At 37.4% G+C, this 22,757-nt stretch overlaps 1 protein-coding gene across 8 annotated transcripts in view; it reads right to left on the bottom strand.

Annotated features, from left to right (window-relative positions):
- SOX5 (SRY-box transcription factor 5) overlaps positions 1-22,757 on the bottom strand; it is a 295,645-nt gene that overhangs the window by 84,764 nt on the left and 188,124 nt on the right. For 4 of the 8 annotated variants that reach the window (XM_074902274.1, XM_074902276.1, XM_074902277.1 and 1 more), the window contains exons 7-8: positions 17,177-17,297; positions 4,148-4,233 (exon numbers count right to left, since the gene is read on the bottom strand). In XM_074902274.1, coding sequence (XP_074758375.1) covers positions 4,148-4,233; positions 17,177-17,297 — 207 coding nt within the window. Of the gene's footprint in view, positions 1-4,147; positions 4,234-17,176; positions 17,301-22,757 lie in introns of all 8 variants that reach the window. The other 4 variants (XM_074902275.1, XM_074902282.1, XM_074902280.1 and 1 more) reach the window with 2 other exon arrangements.

Below are 22,757 nucleotides of genomic sequence, written 5' to 3'. Positions count from 1 at the left end.
ATCATTATGTCCAGTTTCATACTAAGATGAAGAGAGAGGAAAGTCTGAATGTGAGCACTCAAAACTTTTGGGGTGTTTTTCCAAGAGTAGATGCTTGCAGGAAGTCTATATTACATTAGACTGCTATACTGTTTTGAAAGGACACAAAATGTCCATATAGTAACACTACATGGGCAGCTGTCATTATACATGCAGCATTATCTTTCAATATAGTTATATACAGCATTTGTATTACTGCCAGTTAATCAGTCGTTGTCACTATTTGGTTATCAAATAAACAATCTGGGAACTCTGAATCATTCACACTCCCCATGGTGCAGACTCCTCTCAATTTTCCGATCAGGTAATCAGGTCCTTTGCTTCCTAATGCTTAGAAAGCACTCAGGAATTTTTTTTTTCTCTGAAAAGAAACCACCAGGTAACATTTTATACTGAATTTGCTCAGACTTCTGGAAACATCTATTTCATACTAGGTATACTCAAGATGACCTGTTATTAGAATAATCACTCCAGTTTACTTTGTGCAAAACTTGTTACATGGTATCTACGCTTACAGCTTTAAATGTTGATCTTCAAGATGGAGGAGTTTTATTTCCTCATCTGCTGAACCATATAGGAAAACATCATGTTCATATATGGCATATAGCGGTACTTTTGATTCACTAGCCTTACTCAGTAAAACAGTGGCAATGCTATATTCATTTTTGTTCTTCTTCTTTGAAACAGAATCACCATGCTGCATAAGTCCTGAAGAAGAATAATGTATGAAATTTACAGGGGGGAAAAAAACAACATAAGAAACTCACATGCTAACCCAGAGGGATTTTACTGCAATGAGGGTGCATTTTAAAATTACACTTCCCACAATGTTTGGGACTGATTCTTCTCATTAACGGAGGAAGGCTAAATTTTTTTTTTCAACTGGGTATGAATGAATATGCAGGGCTGACAGTCAGCCCTTTATCAGAGAACACGTTCAAGCACGCATCACGTTAGTTCCAGCTTCTCCAACATGGCCCCATCCGTCTACTCCTTTTGTGACATCTAACAATGTAAGTTTTAGTTTCCATTCTTACTGAGTCATTAGTCTCTCTGTGGATACTGGAAATAAAGACAATCACATATGGCTAATTGTGGTAGATATCAGATTACAGAATCTGTATACCCCAGTGGGGACTTAAAGGCAGGGAGAGAAACAGAGGGCTTCAAATTACAAACCCCATCAGTGGGAATCAACAGGGCATTTCAAAATGAGAGATTACATTTTCACTGACAAAGAGCATCTTTGCCACAGGAAAACAATCAGGTGTTAGGTGTTCTGTAAGTACAGTGTGCATTTCATTTACAAAAATAAAATTCAATTTTGATAATCAGGGATAAAAAAGTACTTCCTGTTGATCTCACAGTACACTACTAAAGCCATGCCCTGACATAAAATTCTCTACTGAAATAACAGAGATGTTTATGGCTATACAAACAAACAAGAAAAATTCCTTGGCTTTGTCTTCACTAAGACAACACTGTGTGCCAAATTCTGCTGGGAGCAACAAACTGAGCATTGTGTCAGGTTCTCTGACCTCCCCTGAAAACTACTGCTTTTAGTATACAAAACCTGAAAGATGAGTGATAGGGAGGATAGCAAAAGAAGAAAAGAAGGAACATTGTACTTTTCTGACCTTCTACTGTCTGATGGCCAGGTGACAGAGGGTTGGTAGGGAACACTATGGTTATATGTAATGAAGGGGAACATCTGAAGCAAGAAGACTTCTCCTTGAAAGAGACTGTAATGGCTGCACGCTCATGACATTTAAAGGTGGTTTTGGATCAGTTCTTCATGACAAATTTCATGAATGTTTCTTCATGTCTGAAGAAACACTCATCACTGAGCTCAACTGGATTTGAATAGAGTTTGGAAGGCACAATCCTTTTAGGTTAGCAGCTACGCTAGATTCAGCTCCACTCATGTTATCATGGGTGAGTACTATATCATGAAACCTTTCTCAAAGCACATCCCTAACTGACTCTTTCAAATGACACCAGAAATTAAGATACATGTCCAATTTCTATTAGTCAAGTTGTGCCTATAGCTAAAAATCACTATTAAGAAATCACTGTTAAGATGTGAAGAAAGACAACTTTAAATTTTTTCCAGCATATGCATACTCTTCAAGTCTCAAAGATGTGAAGGAGTCTACAGAGTTAGTAATTTGAACTTCTCCCACTGACTGGCTGCCAAACTCTCTCTGTAATTCCAAACTAAATAACATGCAGCAAAACAACACAGGTGAATTCAGTCAATACTTTCATTTTAATGTTCTCTTTGCACAGAAACAAGAGGCCTTTGAGGTTTTCAAATTTTCCACAACCGAAACTCATCTTAAGAAACTTATGAAGTCAGTCCCATTTGCACAAAGCCTACCTTTTTATAAAGAAACTGTCATTGTGATAAAGCCTATTTTAATCAGAACGCTTCAGCACACTGCATACAGCAATACAGCCAAAAGCTGGTCCTGAAATGAAAGTATTTCCATCCTCCCAACTTACTGGAGCACTAGTGCATTATTTTAGGACTAGCTTGAAAGACCATAAAAAGAAGGAGAAAGCGACTCAGAACTCTAGTTTCTCATTGATAGTCAGCTTCATTTTTGTTTTTCCTTTTTCCCCCCTTCTTTTTTTCCATATGTGTGTTCATGTGTGTTTGGCACATGATAAGCATGATAAGAACTTTATCAATACTGACATTACTCCTCAAAATTAATTTCAGACAGATGACTTTCATGGCTCCCATGATTCCTAAGCCGTCTGCAGGATTTGTAACTCACAGAATCAGAAACTAACGCACAGACAGTGTAGCTTTTCATACAAAGGCACAATAGGAATGAATGTATTAACCTCTGTGGTGCATGGAATGTGTCAGCTTACACACTGGCAGCTATTTCTGTGAAACTCCGCTAACTTCCACTGGCTGTGTTAAAATTAAAAAAAAAAAAAAAAAAAAATCTTCCCCACAACTATGTCCCACGCTCCCATATGCTGGCCAAACAACCAAAATATTTGATGTTGCAGAGAGTCTACTCTATACTGATGCTGGCCAAACTGAGTTTGAGAATGCATTTTACAAGTACTGTTTATAAATGCTGAGCTTTTTCAAGCAGGTATAAAGCCCTGCTTTTCCATGTGACTTGGCAAATAATGAGTGGGGAGACAAATTAGCAATGAAGAGTATGGGATTTTTTTCTTCTTCCTGCAGAAGAGTGTCAGTCCAGACTTAGCAGAACTAGAGATGATTTGGATCTTCATTTCATTTTAGTCCCAAATTTTATCCGGCTTAATCCTACCAGGAAAGCATACCTGGCAGGTAACAAAATACGAACTGTTGACATGGACTTCACATTTGCTTACTTCCCATGATTTGACAAGGGTATGTATAAGGGGTGATCAGGAATATCTGAGGAACATCTGCACCACTGTCATTAAGACCCATGGACACCCTAATACCTCCAAAATTTAGAATGATATTGGGAGTTGTGAATCAGATACATGTGGCTATCAGGCCAACCCTTTCACATAGCTCAAAAAAAATTCTTTAGTGTCTTTCCACCTGTTTTCTAATTGCCTATGTTAAATTAGTATAATCACTAATTATCTGCACTACAGCAGTGCCTAAAATGTGCTGGGTAACACAAAACACTGTAGGAGGGGCCAGTCATTGTCCTGAAGAGCTTACAGCCTAAAAGGACATAATCAAGTTAAGAGACTTTTAAGCAGTTTAAATGTGCCTGTCAGGACAGAGCTTTTCTGCCTAGCAATGCCTTTCTTTTTGCTGGTTTATACCTAGCCAGAAATTTACAGCCTGCATCAGAACTATCTAATGGAGAAGACAAGTAAACATACTGCTCTGTGGAAATTTGAAGTACAAACCTAGAAGTAGCTAAATTGACAATAAAGACACAAAAAGGTAACAAGAAATTCCCTAAACATAAAAGGAAAATGTATGTGATTTGACGATTATTTTGCTTCAGATGCAAATTTTATGTGAAGAGAACAGACCAAAACCCCTGTTAATTGCATTGTGTTCAAATGGAAGAGAAAACTGTTTTTCATATTTACTTAACCTTTGCCTCTTCTGCATTGTTTTCAGACTTACCTGCAGTTGGAGTGGGCCTAAGCCTGGTGTTGCTGCGGCAGCAGCTGCCATGGTAGTTGGGATCAGCTGAACGGGGTAAGGGTCACCTAAGTAAGAGAATAATAGAGGCGTCAGCACCTTTTATCTACTCTCCACCTGCAAATTAAAGTCCTGCATTCACTCTTTCCAAAAGCCTTCTTTTGTGTGCCTTGTTGAGGCCTAATGAAAAGCTCTATTGTGCAGCCTTTTACTAACACTCTTTTCACAATTCTGGCTGAGAGAGGAATGTGAATAAAAGGCACAAGCAATTAAGGCGGAAACCTCATCCTTTTTCATGATGTATTTAGGGAAATGGAAAAAAAAAGTGCACATTGATCAGAAGGCTGCACTTCAAAAAAAAAAAAAAAAAAAAAAAAAAGCAAAGAAAGAAAGAAGATGGGGGTGGAGAAGAAAAGGAAAACAGTACAACCTTGATAAGATCACAGCATTAGAAGGGGACAAATTTACAAGCTTGTCCAGAATATGAAGTTAACCAAACTCTGCTCACTGTTAGTAAACTAAGCCTCACACAGATCAGAAATGGCACTCCCTTTCTTTTCGGGGAGTAAAAAAATCTTGCTTTAGTTTCCGGGTTTGATCCTACAACAGGAAAAAGCATGTGAAGTTAAGTAAATCAGATGCAAGCCTCCAAAATCCCTGTGCCAACTCCACTTCATGACTTGTGATTCAATTTTGCTTCTGAGGGAAAACTACTTCAGTTTTAGTAAGGACTGCATTGTGCTCAATGAGACAAAGGGAGCCACTAAAGGTTTAAGAAACAATTGCAGGTGTTTATAAAGAAAAACTACCTGAGATGGCAAAAATCAAAATGGAGACAGGCGTATTTTAGTATTATGGAGTGCTCACTTTTGGTCACTCCTTATGTATCTGATTTCTTAAAACAAACTTCATACTAGCTTATCAACAAAACCATTAAGAAAACGGGTAAAAAATAATTAAAACTGTTACATGCATTATACTGCTTCTCTAAATGATAAAATGTTTAAATACTTTCCACTCAAATAAGGATCACCCGAGCAGTGTTCTGTAGTTCTAGTTGTGTGTATGATTTCTGTAGCATTAAAAAAGTGAATTGAAATGAGACTATGGAAAAGGCAGAACACTGTATCAGGAAAATCTACCTAAACGTTCCTGTAAATTTCATTAAAAAGGTAGATTAAAAGTCTTCCTCCTTTATTGTGCTTTTTTGAGTGAACTGGGGAACAAAAAGACGAATTAAGAAGGCAATGCAGACTGTTGTGTACGATCACTATTAGTTATTATTGAATTAAGTTTATAATGGTATCAAGCCTAAGTTACAGGAGACAGAAAACAAAGGGAAAGAAATTTATCTCATGTTTTTGGAATGCAGAAATAAGTTGTGTTTCAAAATAATTGCTAATGTTTATTTTTTCCTTTTATAATGCAACCTTCTTTACAGAGATCTTTTCATTCGAGCATTTTGATTTCCTGTTAAGAATTAAATACCATAACTTCTAGAAATGAAGAGCCAGCAAAAAACTGGGCTGGCAAAGTATCTTAACAGATATTTTACTTCAATAAGCATGCCTGCTTATATTTAAAATCATCTTAACTGTTTGCTGACTGAAGCCTCACAGTCTTATTAAGGCTGGCCAGCCAAGTAATGGGAATCCAAAGGTCCACCTCAGGCATCCCCATTCATAAATGTCTGCACCAACACCAGGCCATAACTTATTTGTTTATTGTCAATGGGCAAAGATTTCCTGACTTGCTTGGGTTTTTTTCCCTAGATGATGCCATTTCACATGTTCCAGTTTCACTTGGCTTTAACTGACTCATCCACTTTTCGTTTCACATCATGGATTGAATTTAAAATTTCTCTGACTTGAATTCTCTGGAGAGGGTCATGAGGTGATCCAAGCAGTGGGCCTTAAACATGTGAAGATATGGAGAAAAAAGAGACGGTGGTTAAAGACTCAGGGTCAATGGTGTTTAGCTGCTTCTACACCACGAGTAGCTCGAAGGCTAATCCTAGTATCATTCTGAAAGACTCCTCTCTACAAGAGGACATTTTTTTCAAGAACCAGCCACGAAAGAATATAAAATTACTAATTTCTCAACAGCAAAGAAAAGAACAAGGGAAAAAGTTTCTCACTAGAATGTTTATTTTACAGCCCATGAAAATTTGCAGTTACAAATTATTTGTACTAAAACATACATATCACAAGATTAACTTCAATGTACTGTCTCACATTCCCCTTCTCTCTACACAGATGTATAAGCCTCAGACCATCTTCCCACAACTTTATGCTAATTCATAAATCCCACTATTCTCACCTTCCTAAACAGCCAGGCAGATTCTCATAACCTCATCTGTGGTGGTAATTCCTATCCTTTACAGTTAATTTGGCAGATAAATCAAGGAGATGCTTGTGACAGAAGAACATGATAAAGTCTCCATGGCCATGTGAAAACCCCATAGCCATGTGCATGGCTGCAACTGCTGGCTTTGGTGGTGCAGCTAACACCTATGGAACTCTTTAGGAGACCATGCTAGAAAGTAACTACTACAGCAATACATGCTAACAAAGTTTTTCAGAACTCTAAGGAAAAAACTCAAAATTCATCCTAAAAACCGATTATTGCTATGCAGAGCTAGGCTCTGCAGTCTACCAGGGTTTTTTTTGTTAGTTCACTCTTCAAAGGGTTTTACATTTTTCCAGTGCTCCAAAACATTTTTAACAAACAGAAACAACAAACAAATCTGAAAGGCTTCTGTAACATATAATGAATCTGCATTGTTATGCTTTGGTAATGTCCTCTACTATTTTGCGCTTGTTGTAGGAGTTTAGCAACTCTTTTTATGAAGAAAAGTATACTCCCTGCCTGTGCTGCAGCTCTTTCACAAGTGCTACTCACACACAGTATATACCCAGATTACTGCTCCCATGGTACAGACACAGTAGCAGCAAAGCAGTTGGAGGAAGGTACAATAATAAGCAGAGACACCATCAGGGTTAGCAGTCCATTGTGTTTGCCCTGATACAAATGTCTAACAAAAGACTGCCCTGTCTGGAGGAGCTTACTGTCCACAGGAGACAAAACACAAAAGAGCAAGGAATATGCTCAAATGCTGTGCCATGCCCTAGGTCACTCAACAGGCCAGTGGGAGACCCAAGATTAAAACCCCCACACAACCCTTCAGACAGTGCCCAGGGAAGGCCCTATATCAATGAGGAGGCCAAGCACTTACATGCTCACATCACATGGTGCAGGAGCAACTGTCACCCCTTCAAATACTAACAAATGCCTCGAGTCTCCTCTGATAAATATGTACCTCTCACACTTTGCTGTTACTGTAGAACATGATACATCTTTCTACTAGCCTTAAATTTATTCCCATATCAAACTGAAGGTTTTGTCTGAGTAGTTTAGGTTAATTCTGAAGTCTGGGAAATGCATGTCTTAACTATTTCATTACTTCTTCAGTAAGTATCTTATTTCTAGATGTAAAAAGTCGCTACATTTTTTTTCCCAAGCTCTGGGAACATTTCAGGAATGCGAGGCAAGGTACAGACTTATTAGAAAGAGATATTTCCCAAGCCATTCACAAGTCTGAATCACTGAAAACACCAATCAATTCTCGAACAACCGTATTACAACTCAATTTTCAAAATTCACTATTAAGCTACTAACACACACACAGGCAGGAATGTACCTCCCTGCATCTTTCAGCTACCAAAAGAAACAGTTTATGCAGTCATTTCATGTTCCCAACTGTCTCTTGTTATGTGTGGGCTTTTCTTATAAACAAAACATCAGAGATACGTTTTGTTGTTGCTTTTCTTTAGTACACTATATGGTAAAATCAAGCAGGTCAAAGGCTGGGATTTTTTTTTGTGAGAACAAGGTAAAAATTATTTTATTAGCTGACATATTCTTCTCTAATATATGATTGTTTCCCAGCTACTCAGTGATACCACTTTGAAAAACAGAAGTATTCAAGACTGATTACACGCAAAGAGCAGAAGGACGTATGTACTGGTGATACAGCACCTAAAGAATTGAATGGGATATGTCAGCCTGAGGGAGCTGATGGGCTGTATTAGAGGTGTTGATACGAGCAAAGGAGAACACCAGCGGCTCAGGGAAGAAAAAAAATCAAGGCTGAACCCTCAATTCCATGCCAATTCTGTATTTCTCTATCCTTCTTTTGGTCCATCTTCCACAAACATACCCAGAACCTCTTTCCTGATAATTTATGCGCTGCAACTTCTTTCAATTTCAAATCACACCTTCATCCTTGCCCAAAAAAATCTTCCAAGATCTTGCTTACAAGAGGATTTTTCATGAAGTACACTCACTTTTAAACCACTCTTTCTATGAACTCTCCCTATCATCCTCCACTGAAAACACTTTTCTGTGAAAGTAAGTTGTGGTACAGAGCCAAGTGGACATCGTGTCCCAAAACACAAAATAACAACCCTGTGTTTAGGAACTTGATTTTCAACTAACTAGCTACCAAGCTTATGGATACTAAATGATTGTACACTTGTGGAAATATAACAGTGATTTTTAAACCATTTATATGTTTTGCAAAATTTTATCAAAGGAGTTTAGTAAGTTAAAAAACATTGAGAATTTTTTAAAAAGAGAAAGGAAAGCATAGGAGCTAACATTATGTGTGTTGCACCATTCACTTAAACTCATAAGACGCTTTTTGTATTCCTTTTTCTGTCACTCATTTATTCTCCTTCATGGTGTAATCCCCACTAGAGTCTTGTCTTGTCTTGCCTCCTGACAGGCTGCAAGCTCTTCAGAGCAGGCACAATTGTCTTACTTGCTATATAAATCAAGTTACATGCTAATGTTAAATTATAATGTTTTGACAGGATTTTTAAGTTGAACCTGATTATATGAAACAATAGAACACTCTGATTTTTTTCCTGAAATCTTCTTCTTCAAAAAGAAATTATACCAGAAGAGAAGTAGGGGGGTTATTGCCCATGATTTTTTTTAAACTTATTGTTTTCCTCCTACCTGTCTTTCACGGACAGCATGTGAAAAAAGTTGGAGGTCATGGAAGGAGAAGAAAAAAAGAAAACAGTGTAAAGAATATAAAGAGTAGGAAACAAAAACAAATTCATGAATTGTAATTTCCAAAACCAGTATGCTAAACTAAATTCCATGAAAAATACCAGAATAAACACTTCCTTATAGTAGATTCTGCTGAATGAAAAGGAATTCTACATTATCTTCCCCCCATTTTTGACAAGCTCTAGAAAAAGCCACAAAAATTTTACACTCAATTTATCACTTAAGTATAGTCATAATGAATAAACACAGATGATGGCTGACAGGTAACCAACTGCATTTCTTCTCATCACTTTTTCATTCTCATGCTCATCACCATTTTCCTTTCTTTTTTTTATGTGATGGTGGACATGTAGTGAGGGTAATGGGAGGCTGTGAAAGACATGAGCAATGTTCCCTGACTTCTGGATCTAGGCATTAGAAAATTAGACAAGTAAGAAAGAGAGTATGAAGAAGGTACCACCAAGTGCTTCCAAAAAGAAATCCAAACTGCTTCCCTGATTTTCTCTGAGGATAGTTCAGGACAGCATTGACAGAGTGCTGCCTACAAGGGATTAGCCCATTTTGCATTTTAGAGAAATAATTCAGTCTACAGAAGGGATGGCTTTGGAGGGACCTAAAAGCAGCTTTCCAATTCCTATGAGGAGGTGATCTTTTTGACAGGGCTAGGCTCCTCACAGCACTGTTTGGTTGAAGGACAAGAACGAATGGACATAAAGTGAATCAAGAGAGGATCAGATTTTCCCCATGAGGACAGCCAGATGTTGAAAGAGTCTGTCAAAACAGCATTGTGCAGTCTCTGTCCTTGGAGGTTTTCAAGCTCTGACTGAATAAAGACCTGAGTAATCTGGTTTTATCTCCTAGATGACCCTGCCTGGAAGAAGAGGTTAGACTACAGACCTTCTGAGATCCCTTCCAACAGAATAATTTCCAACCAGAATAATCCTATGATTTCCAGGATGCCTTTTTTTATATATACCTGTTGAATAAATGACAGTTATTCAAAAGCTCTGAGTACCAAGGATAGCTAATATATTTCCACAGAGGTTTGTACATGCTCATGAATTTAAGAATCAGGACTTTTATTTGGTTGCCCAACTATGGATAACATAACACCAGACATCTTTTATGGCCTAGAAACTCAACTGAAACTATCAGCGTATTTTCACAGGACCCCATTATTTTGCTTGTCTGTTTTGGTTTTATTAGCATTATTGTGAGAAGACACACAAAGATCGGGGGCTATGGGATTCTTTCAGTTAGAAATAGTCTTTAGCTGTGTTGTTATTTTTTGCAGTCTTGATGCCTTCCATTGCATTTACAGCATTACAGAAGTGACACATTCTCATGTATGCTAAAAGGCAGTTGTTACCAAAAATTCCTCCTTCTTGCTGTTTCTATCCACAATGCTATTACTCTTTTCTTATCCTGGGGGGAACATGAGGGTTTAGTCATATGCTCATTCTTTTCTGAGGCATAAACAGTAGCCCTGAAAGATGACTAGCATCTTTATAAAGAAGCTACAGTATGTGGTCCTCACAACACATGGTTCCTATTTTTGTCATTCTGATAAAAGCATAGCAATGTCAATATTTTTTTCTTCTGATTTGGTGACTGTCAATGACCTGTATGTCAGCTGATACAGCTGACACAGTTAAATCAGAAATTAGCACTCAGTCTCTTTAGAAGCCAGACACATGGACCCTGAGCACAGGAAAAATTATAAGACAGTCCACATGATACTCTGTTAACAATGAAACATGTGACTGACTAAAAACCAGAGATACATCAGCAAATTTCCCTGAGGAAGTTTATGGTATTTAACTCTTAAACATTAATTTTATTGTACTCAATGAGGAACCAATTAACTGAGAGTTTCATTTTTATTGGACATCGGAATTATTGTTCAGAATATAGATGAACAGTAAATCCAGCATGTTTTATTAGGCTTGGCTTGTTCATCTCACACATTTTTGCTGATTTTATAAGGTAACTAGATATTTCAATAACTTTGTATGCATTATTATATTTAGAGTATTTCCAGCAGAAATGGTGGACATGTAAGACACATACAATGTACCTATTCAATACTCAGATTTTCCCCCCTAATTGGATATGGTTGAAATAGTGATTAAAGAACTTTCAGAAAACCTCGTGTTGATGACATCTGACTGGGAACACAATATGACTTGTTACAACAAATTATCCACGGGGGAGAAAAGGAATGAGCAAACAAAAACACTTCTAGTTTCCAAGATTTGGTATATTTCCATAAAAATAACATAGGTATCAGCAAATAAAAGGCTACCTAGATGATTTCCTGAAAATTTGCAAATAACCTGGAAAATATATTTGGGGTAAATCCCACTTACAGAAATACACTTAGTATTACACTATTGTTTCCTGAGAAAAGAAAGCAAATCCTAAAAATCAGCATATATTTCAATTTCGTGTACATCTCTGTTTAAGAAACGAAGTATGTTATTCTTTATTCTCCAAAGAAGCAGCTATCTGGAATTCAACAGCTTCAATCATACTGAAAAACCTCAGGACCAGTATAACATAACACACTGCCATAAGTGGCTAGTCCCTTTTTAACATGATCATCAAAAACTTAAATAAGTGATGGAGTGAGGTTTCCAAAATTAATCTTACTTAGCACTATTAATTAGGGAGGACTCATCTTCTTTACAAAGTTTGGGCTATTCTGTGTCCTTTAGTGGAAAGTTAACAGTGTTGCAAATGTAGAACCACAGAAGCATACGGGGGAAGCATTCTGTCCTGACAGATTTCACTACTTACACTTCCTGAAGAACACTGAATCTACCACTGTCCTCAGCCTAACTCCTGCTGCCTTTTCTGCAAATAGGTCCCTAGAAGCAGCTTCTTTTGCCTTCCCAAGTCTTTATTTCATTCCTTTTATTATCTCTTATACATGAGAGACAATCACGCCTTAATATTCCACATACAAATCTATCCATATGTGCATTATACATAAGCACGCTACCTACGACTAAAGAGCAGCCTGCTCTGAGGCCAAACTATGCAGTTTTTAAAGGGCACAATACAAAACTTCTTTTCTTCTATCACTTATACTGTTTTTATACTGTCAAAGCGCTTCACAAATATTAATTAGCTCTAAATAAATTCTAATTATTTCTAAGAGTGGCCCTAGCAGATCTGTATCATCTGGTGCGAAATCTGACTTCAGCGAAGTCAACAGCAACAGCTCCTCAGACCTCAACAGAGTTGACATATCACTCGCCATTGCTAAAATGCTGGGAGTCGTGCATATTATCTAGGAAGTATCACAAGTGGAGCTGAACTAGTAACAGCAGCAGTAACAAATGACAGGGTTATGGAATGCTGTCTGAGAATAAGAGGAAAAGGGTTAAATGACCTGAGCCAATCTGCATACACTAAATGTGGGAGAAGCTTTGCCACAGTTTATGAAATGCAGTAATAGGACTCTGTTTGGTTTCAACATCAGCTGAAACAGAAGGTGCTCACCTGCTGCTAAAACCAATTCATATACTTCAGATACTGGCGTTAACTCGTAACATCTGCTCATGCCACAGGTCATTAACATAGGTAACACCCGACTTTGAAACATCAACTCTATAAAGAGATTTGCATTATACATCTATATAAATATATCATGTATATAATAAAGTACATATAGGTTTGCATAAAAATCAACATTCTTAAATTCCAAACAGCATACAGTGAATGGATAACCAGGCATGTAGCAAATTAGGTAATCAGCACTTTTCTTGCTATTGTGGACAATATAGTCCATCAAATACTGCCAATTTATTTTTCCCATATGATAAAAATGCTTTGGTTTTAAATAATAATATTAAATATTTTACACACCATGCAATTATATCTAGGTATGGATGTTAAAAAATCAACTGCAAGCATAGATTATGAATCTTATTCTCAAATAGAAATGTAATCCTAATAGAAGTTCCTCCCTTTTTCTCTGCCAACTTTACCACCACACAATATGCCATAGAGAAAAAAGGGGAAGTGTCAACTTGTGTAAATTGTCCTTTATGTAATGCAAACCATCTGTTTAAAAAAACAAAACAAAATGAAAAACCAAGCCACTCCCAAGTATGAACTGCTATGGAGAAAAAGAAAGAAAAGGAAATTTACTACATCGAATTTGAAGCCAAAGACCATGACCTGCCATGTAACTATAAGAAAATATTTACCCCTCTCCTCCCTCTCTTTACTCAATTTTGCAAACTATTTGGAGAAGTGTAAGTGAAAAATTTGCTCAGCATGTATTAGAAACTGATATTGTATTCTGAGCATTTGAGCCATATAGAATGTTTCCAATGAAGTAGGAACCCAAGCAGAGAAATCTTTTCATTTTCAGTAACAGACAGAATAGCTCTCACACAGTGATGCCACCACTGGGTCAGAAGGTCTCTGAGTCCGCAACCACTGGAACCTGGCAAAGTATATGGGGATAAAGTATCGGTATAATCTTGCTTTGTTCTTCTCTCTTCTTTAGGTATCTCCCATGACAGAAATCTAAATGGACCCCTGCTATGAACTGATATGATTATTTCTGTATTTTCTTCAGTCAAATCCTCAGTAAAGCAAGTATGTGTAGAGAAAACAGTACTCTTCCTTTCCACAGTCTCTGGATAAGTCCTTAGTCCATTGCGAAGCACGGCCTGAGGGAATCCTACCACATACACTCTCTGAAATCACTGGGAGATGTACATTTGACCCTCTGTTGCTCTAAGACAGAGAATCAGAAAGCACTGAGTAAGTTACTTTGGTTTCATTCATAAGCTGAATGAAAGAAAAACAGCAGTATAACTAGGTATTCATCATTTTTTCTCTTTCACTGACCTCGAGGCTTGATCACACATTCTCTTCCATCTGTGTGCTGGCTGAAGAGGCCACCATCTCCAATCACAGTCCCCTGTCAAAGGTTACCACTGCAACCAAGCTGCTTGTTTAATCACTTCCCAACACGTTTCCATTAAAATGAGCCAGCTCAGTTTAAGCAATTTTAACAGAAAGTTCTTGCTATCCCAGCCTGGACAAAAGAAAGTTAGGGAGTGCTTAATCAAGAAGTTTGGAGAGTGTGTCAGAAGTAAGAGGCACAGTGACGAGCAACTGGAGACAGTTATCTCTTCAGCTACTTGGCCTGCAGACAGAAGGCAGCAAGTAACCCAGGCATCAGGTGTGACCAATAGCACAACTGACTAGAGATGTGAAGTGCCTTAGGTGGCATGCTGCTTGCTGATTCTGAGACACCCTCTTGGAGATCTGACTTTTTAAAGAGGCAGGGCACATAACACTATAAATGCGCCTTTGAAGGTGTCCCCAACAGGATATCCATAATCAAGGTACTCAGCATCATTACTTAGTTATGAAAATATTGGTTGTCAAAACAATTCCCTCTTCCTTTTCCCCTCAATTTTCAAATTTCCCTTTACTGAGAAAGAGTATATGAAAATTTTCATAGTTCTTTGTTATCTGTGGCTGGAAGTGAGTTGTCTCATGGAGATTTTTATCATTCCAATGTACAGATTCTTAGTGATACTAAATAAACAGAATCATCACTAGAGAATTCCTATCAGTCAGCCATACAAAATAATTCTGAAAATCTATCAGTTCAGAAAAAAGGGCAGGTTTTCCAAAAGACATCGCAAGATGTAGAAGTGAGGTTCCATTTTCATATGGTACATAATGATGGCAGTTGGGTAAAGATGCTGGTAGTGGGGTCTTCAGAAGTTGACAGGAAGACCTTGAATCCAAAAGCAAACTCAGTGAAAGTTAGACATTTAATGTACTGAGAAGCTGAGCAAATGAATCAGCTGTTTCTGTTCTGTTGCCGTGCTGTATTGCTATCCACTTTAGCTCAGATCAAGCAGGTGACCACTAAAGTTTACAGTAGAAACATTTGTTAAATATTCCTGAGACTTAAATCCTAGTGGCTTTGTCACTCTTCAAATGAAGATTTAGTCTCCTAAATCACTCAGGTGCTTTAGAAAATTTTATCCAAAGCTCTCGGGTTTACAGTTTACCATATCTTTGCCAGGAGGACTAATACACAGAAGGTCAAGAAGAAAAGTGGGAGAAATATGTTTTAATGATCTGTCAAAAACATAACTTGATGTGAACATGTTATAGTTTTAAGGCAGCTACATTTTTCATTGCTACAAGCTTTCTAGGTGTAGCTAAATCCATATATGCTATTTTGTTTACACTAAACTGTGAGTGAAAAGAAAAAATCCTTTGGACTACTTATCACTTTTCCTCAGCTTCTCAGTCAAATTCAGTTAAACATGCCAGGGAATCACCAAACACAAAGCTGTCTTTTTCCACTGGCTTCTGCTCAGCCCTAGACCTTGGCATGCTGCTAATTCCAAGCTTTATTGCCAGAATCAGCAGCAACTTTGCTCTTTTTCATTTTCAAGGTTACACAAACATGCAATATCATACATCATGAATGTGAGGAACTATAGGACTGTCTTACAGTTAATGCACATGCAGTAAAAAGAAGGGAAAAACAACCCCTCAACTCTTTCTATCCAAACCAGACTTCATTAACATGGAACTAATTTAATGTGCCAGATATATCTAACAGGGTGCTTTCCTGACCTTTTCCAGGCCTACAGTTATGATAGCATTCATATTCAGTGTGGCTTTCAGTTAAACATTCTATAATGTGAATCACTACTTCTCCCATTTCAGAAAGACTGAGTGTGAAATCACTGCAAGAACTGAATGAGCCTATGCTTTGGCACTGCAGTTGCTGAGGGACATGTAGTGTTTTGAACAGTAATTTTCAGTAGCAGTCCCAGTCTGCAAAATACAAGGAGAAGGGATTAGCGGCCAAAGAAACTCGAGTTCATATTCAAGCACTGTATGTATAATGCTACAGAAACTGAAAGAAATCTGAAATTGTGGGCTAAGCCAGTTTAACTAAAGGAATCTTTTTATGTTCTGATTTTATGAAACTGCTGCAGTGGCAAGTGCTGAGTAAATCAAAACAATTGATGAACTCATGAGTTAGTCAATGATACAGATGGATGCACTGACATGAACATAATAAAGCTAAACACCCATGTTAGAGACAGAGAATGGCAGAACAAGCAAGTCCTAGATAACTCAGTAGGAAACTGATGTCAGAAGAGTTATACAAACACAAACACAGGAAAACAAGTCTATGAAATTCATGCTCTAGCTAAGCTTATTCATGGAAATGGAGCTCCTCAATTATTCCTTAACTTATGTTTATTATCATCCTGTTGACAGGAACACAAAATCCTATAGAAGGCTTAAGCAAAATAAAAAAAAAACAACCTGGGGATTGTAGAGAACAATACAATTCTTTCAAAGATTAAAAATGTAGATGCTATATTTTTTAATGTTAGGCTCTCATAAATATACTCATAGTTTGTGTTAGTCTATCAAACTGAAAGGCATATGCTATCTTTGATCTCTGTGCAGAACCCCCGTTGAGATTAATGTGAGTTCTCTGTGAAGGAAGAGACTAGAATAGGCCCCTCAGTTCACAAATAGTAAGCAGGCTGCTTCAGGAAGAAAACATATTTTCTTACAATAGTGTTGAAATTTACTGGAAAGTTTCAAATAGCTTCTCTTCAGATGTATGTATGTATGTATGTATGTGTGGTCATGAGCATATTCACTTGTTAAAAAGATCTGTCAGAAAGAAGGTGCACAAATCTACTTGTGTGAAATGTTTTGCTGTTATGTTGAAACAAATACTTCATCTTTGACAATCTTTTCTCATACAGTAATGACTAATCATCTATTTTACACTCATCTGTGCAAGTTCATGGCTTTGTCGATCAGGCTAGAGAGGTGACACTTTTATACAGACTGACATGGAATTGTGCCTTATATCCACTTCCAGCTAAAAAGATCTACAGGACTTACTGCATCCCGCTTTGTAGCTGAAACCAGGAGGAAGAAGGAATCCTTGCTGTGCGGCTGCTGCTAGGGTTCGTTGGTCTGGAGGGAATACGGGAATCATTAATGGAGGCAGCTGACCCTGGACCTGCTGAACAGGAGAGGGAAAATCAAACGTGGAATTTTTTCTGGGGAAAAATGTCTGCTTACATGCTTTCTCTTACTTCTGATCTGAGAGGTCGGGTTTGAATATGCTCCTCCATAATGGGGTGTTCCAGTAGCATCAACTATTCAGCCTCATCTTAATTACCAAAGCACTTCATATGAATTACATTAATCCAAAACAAATCAAAAGATTCGACTAACAAATACCCATATCCCAATTAATTATTCCCCCCCTCACTTCTCTTTGACTGCAGGGTGAGTTTTTCTTCTCTTTTATTGCACTGTGTAACAATATTGCTGTGTCAAGACAGTAGCTTTCACCCTGACTAAGCCCAAACACAAAGATCCACAAACACAGAAGTACAAATACGTGCATAAGTAGTGTACAGCACAGTCAGTACTATTTTTCTGCCCATATACATGCACTTATTTGTACATGTGAAAAGATAAAGTCTCTGAGATTGTAAGAAAAAAGGCTGACACTTTATTCACAAATAAAACACAGCTATGTCTGAAGTGTTTGTTCAACTTAGTAGAGCAACTGTACACAACCATGCAAGTCAGGAAATGGAAAATATTATATTGTAAGTGGATACTGCAGGGGACTTAAGACATGCAGAAATTAGTCATCAAAACTGGAAGTTGGCTATGGCATAACATGTAATACTCTCGCTTTTACCCAGTTCTATCAGAGTTTTTAATTGCTAGAAATGGACATCATCTTTGTATTTCACGCAGATGAGAAACAAAAAGTTTGCTAGATTAAATGGCTGGGTTTAATTAAAAAACCTCACTGTACTAATCAGATCAGTCAGTAAAGGGAAACTGACTATTTTTTAAGAGAGGTCATCTAGATTTTTAATGGCACTGTAATGCTAAGGCTTCAGAGGTACAGATACATTATCAAAGACTAAAGTTTAGTTTGTAGTCTGTATAAGAAACAAGTTAGGGTGTTGATAGACAACCTTTTTTTGGCCAGAGGCCTAAGAAGGTGTTACTCCACTACTGCCTGCATAGCAGAACTGGCAAAAGAGAACCTGTGCCAGCTGCCTGGTTGCCACAGTTCAGACTACAGCATCCTGACTTAATTTTATTTTACTTTAATCTCCTGAAGATCCAGGAGATGTCTCAGTTCCCCCAAAACTATTACAAGGCAGAAGAGTGATAGGAAATTTGGGAAGGTAACCTCTCCATTTATGCCAGGACCTGCCAAACATGTGTGTGTGTGCTGACTGCATCTTTACAGTCTGAAACAATTTGCAAGAATGGAGTTCAGGAGCACTGTTGACAGAAATTCCTGCACTGGGAGATTAAGGTTGGGACTGAAGCTGGAGTATTTGTAGCTCCACTCACTAAACGAACACAATCCATTTTTTGTTACTTTACTGTTCTCCTTTCTGTTCTGATCCTGGTAACTAGAAGACATACGCACTTTTAACTGGATTGCTGGAGGAAAAAAACCATACAGAATGTGATTTCTTCTCTATCCTCACTCCGTCACCCTAGAACTGCCCAATGTCTGCCTTTTCTTCACGTGTTTAGTTTTTGTTTGTTTTGTTTGGAGTTTTGTTTTGTTTGTTTTGGTTTTTTTTTAAGACAAAGACAAAGTAACTGTATTCTTTTAGAACAAAAATGAACAGCCGTGTGGAATTTTTGCATAGTACTCTTCTTCGGCAAAAAGCCACAGAACTTTTTTTTAAATGGTTTCCAAGGATGAAAGTGACTTTGCCAAGTAAAGAAGCTTCAAAACAGGACTCAAAAACACTAATAGAAAGACAGATGGTTCTACTAAGAGCTTTGCTGCCAAAAAAAATGTTAAAAAAAAGTGAAAAAAATGGAGTGATGTTATTGAAGCTGACTGCAAAGTTCTCTGATGACTGCAAATACTCCTGTCCCACTGCAAGTGTTAACTCTGCCTCCAGGGCTAATATAACTAAAGCACCACACACACACAAATTGTCATTGCCAAGCCCACAATGTAGCACAAGTCTGCACTTGATTCCAAGTGACTGCCAAATACACGAGCAAAACACCACACTGAAAATTTCCCATTTAGGAAAACATTTACCAGGAAAATGCCCTTTCTTCTTAACTTTGACTGCTGCATTTCATTTTTTCAAATTGCTGCTCCTCTTTATCTCTCCAAGGGGCCTTTATACCCACTAATTTCAAATGACACAACCCCAGTTGCGTTAAGGAGGTAAGAAATATAGAGTGATGAGGATGGTTTGCATGGATACAGAAATAACGCAGTCAAAACAATGTGATTTTTATTCCAGGGTGGAATATATGTAGCACCACTCAAACAGCTACACTTAATTTTCTCCCAAATACAAATAAGCACAAACATTAGTTTATTTTAATCCAATTACCTGACACAATACAATACAAATTATGGACTCTTCATTTTTATGGCTCATTTAACTCCTACATTTTAACTTTTGTTATGTTTATTATTATTACCTAGAATTGCTAGGATACAACTGTTTCAAGTGGCACAAAATACAGGTCCTCCTCCTTCTGAGTTTTACATAGAAGATATTTTCCTCTTTTTTTTTTTTTTTTAAGCTGTTACTACGTCAGTTACATCCCTCACAAATGTTTTTTGTTATATAGTTTACATACCTTTCAACGTTTTCTTGACAGTAACTTACTGATACTGCATTTCTAATTTGAACATAATGGACAGCAAATCAGAGCTATTCTTCAGGTCCATCAATTTGTTCTGCTAATGGACATATAAATGTCCATAAAAAGAAATACATCTTTAACAATGTAAAAATGCATATAGCTGTCAAGATTCTCCACTTACTAGTCTCTCTACGTGATTATGTCTTCTTACTTGTAATTTCCTAAAGGTGAAGACTGTAGTTTAAATCCTTACAAAATTCCCAGTGGATTTAATGGGCTACAATTTCACCTTGTAACTTCTTATCTACTTTATGATGTTAGTCTGGATGATACAGATACAATCTTTCAAGGTCTTTTTTCACTCCTCATACTATTGCCACGATGTCAACTGATCACAGAATTCCCTTATCTTCCTTTTAATTTGAATGCCATCACCACATATCAGATTAGCCAGAAGTACTCTTGTACTTCATGAAAAACTGTAGAGGCATGGTATGCACAGAAAAGGCATATGGCATAAAAATAACACAGAAATTAACTGAACGTCACAAGAGCCATAATATGCTATACAATCAACTCACTAGTCAAGGAATTCATACTTTCATTCACCTATTTCTGACAAGTAATTTGGGGCAAGAAAGCCCATGTTGCAATGAAAGACATAAACCATACCACTTAACATTTAGTTCATGAGAAATAACTCTCCTTTAGGAAGCAGATATGCAAGAGTTTAAAAAGTCCAAGAAAGTAAAGGTTCTCTAATTCATAATGAGGACATTAAGTCATCTTAAGTAACAGCAAAGTATTTTAGGAGCAGATGAAATTGCAACCAAGTTTAACCTAGAGCCCAAACCAAAATCAGGGACCCTTCGTACCTGTCACTGAAAATCAAAAAGGGAGACTACTCCTAAAGAACTGATTAATGAAAAAAACCAATATGAGCACATGACAGGCAATTAATAGTATATCTACTGTTCAAGTGGGAAATTGAGGCACCTGGAGCCGCCTGTAGAGATTTTCGATTTTGGGAAGTGCCTCACTATATCTTTATTTGTTCCAGTGCATTTGAAAAATCTGCCCTTAAATGACGTATCCTTATCAAAAGAAATTTGTTAGTAAATTTGGAACCAACTCAAGTTGTAGAAGCCTTGGGACAGCATCTTCACAGATCTGTGCATGACCATATCAAATCCAACCACACAAAATCTTACATTAAGTGTAGCCAGAGGTAGATTCCCAGCATTCCCAGCTTCATTATAGCTGTAGTATTTCCGCCTCAATTCTGGTCTCCTACCTACTTTTAGGAACATACTGTGGTTACCACAGCTACCTAAGCAGTATGTTTTTAAATTACCCTACTGTTTGTTACTAGCTCCTGCTGTGACTTAAATAAATTTAGATTGCGATCACTTGACAACTACAATTCTATTCTATTTTCTGTAAAATGTCACATGCACTTTGGGTCACTATATAAATAGCTACAAAGACAAAATAGTTTAAGGAAACATTAATGTTGAAAAGTTAAGCATTCAAGACTTAGGAAATGCCAGAATCAGGACAGTGTGCATGACCTTATTTTGGTCCTTTATGCCCATGCATCCTGACAAAAACTTTAATTAAAAGTTCACAGTTTCCCCCCTCATATGACTCTTGTTTAATCTACCAGACGTATAATATTCCTCAAGTAATATAAACTCATATTTTCAATAACTCTAAGCCCCTAACATAGCAGTTGCTATTAGTTTTATTTATTCAGTCTTTATACACTTCCACCATTTAATCTTTATATTATCATTTCTGCAGTTGCTCATTATATGTTTATTAGCATAAACTTTTATATAAAGTTTTCTTCTTTCCAAGGTAAATATCGCAATACATTTCCTGGCATCCATATACAACATTTTCCACCGAGGGGTGAATACTGCTCTTCCACCCACCTCTAGTTCCTCAGAAGCAATTCTATCCATTTTGGTGAGACTGGTGACGGAGTAACAAATTACTCAGTGTGAATAAGAACGGCTGCTGAAAGCAACACTCCCTTCTCTACAAACTGACAAAACTCTGAGCAGTACCTTACTCCTAAGCTGTTCAGAAGATGCCCTTCAAGAGCTGTATGAGCATCTTTGCTGAAATTATCTCTTCTTACATGGCTTCTTCATGAAGAAGTGTGGCTAATTTTTATTCTCATTTGAGTTATTCTCAGCTGCCTCAAAGAAGTTCAGATTTTACATTCCTATAACAGTGAATGCATATGAATGATTCTATTAACTTCAAACTGTTGTACAAATATCTTCTTGCCTGCGACTTGTTTGTAAGTTAAGCATCTCTTCTACTGTATATGAAAGCATGTAACGTATATTTAACATGCAATAACATAAATCTGTCCTTCAAAAAAGACATCTTTAACTGCATTGGTCCCCCTTCCTCCAGAAACACTTGGCTCATGGTGACGCGCACTATGCTGAAGGACTGGATTCTTTAATTAGCATATGTGTTGGCCATCTCTTTCTCTCTCCCTCACACCCCCCACGTCTATCTTAAGGGAAATAAAAATATATGTCCTCATATAACTACAATCTGCTATTTTCCCTTACAGTGACGTTAAAAATAAGAAAAGAAAATGTTGTTATCCTTGTTCTCTTCCCTACATCAGTTCCCTAAACTGACATAAGTATGTCCTAAATCTATACATCAGGAAGCCTTGCCTACCCAGGTAATGCAGTGATCACTCTCCTACAGAGTTTGAGGTGACTTTTTATGCAGTTCTTAGTGAGTGCTTAAGATGCAAAACAGAAGGTGAATGCCAAGAAGC

This window comes from Athene noctua, chromosome 3 (genome assembly GCF_965140245.1).
Source record: "Athene noctua chromosome 3, bAthNoc1.hap1.1, whole genome shotgun sequence".
In the NCBI taxonomy this organism is placed as follows: Eukaryota; Metazoa; Chordata; class Aves; order Strigiformes; family Strigidae; genus Athene; species Athene noctua.
This window is presented reverse-complemented; position numbering and strand designations above follow the sequence as displayed.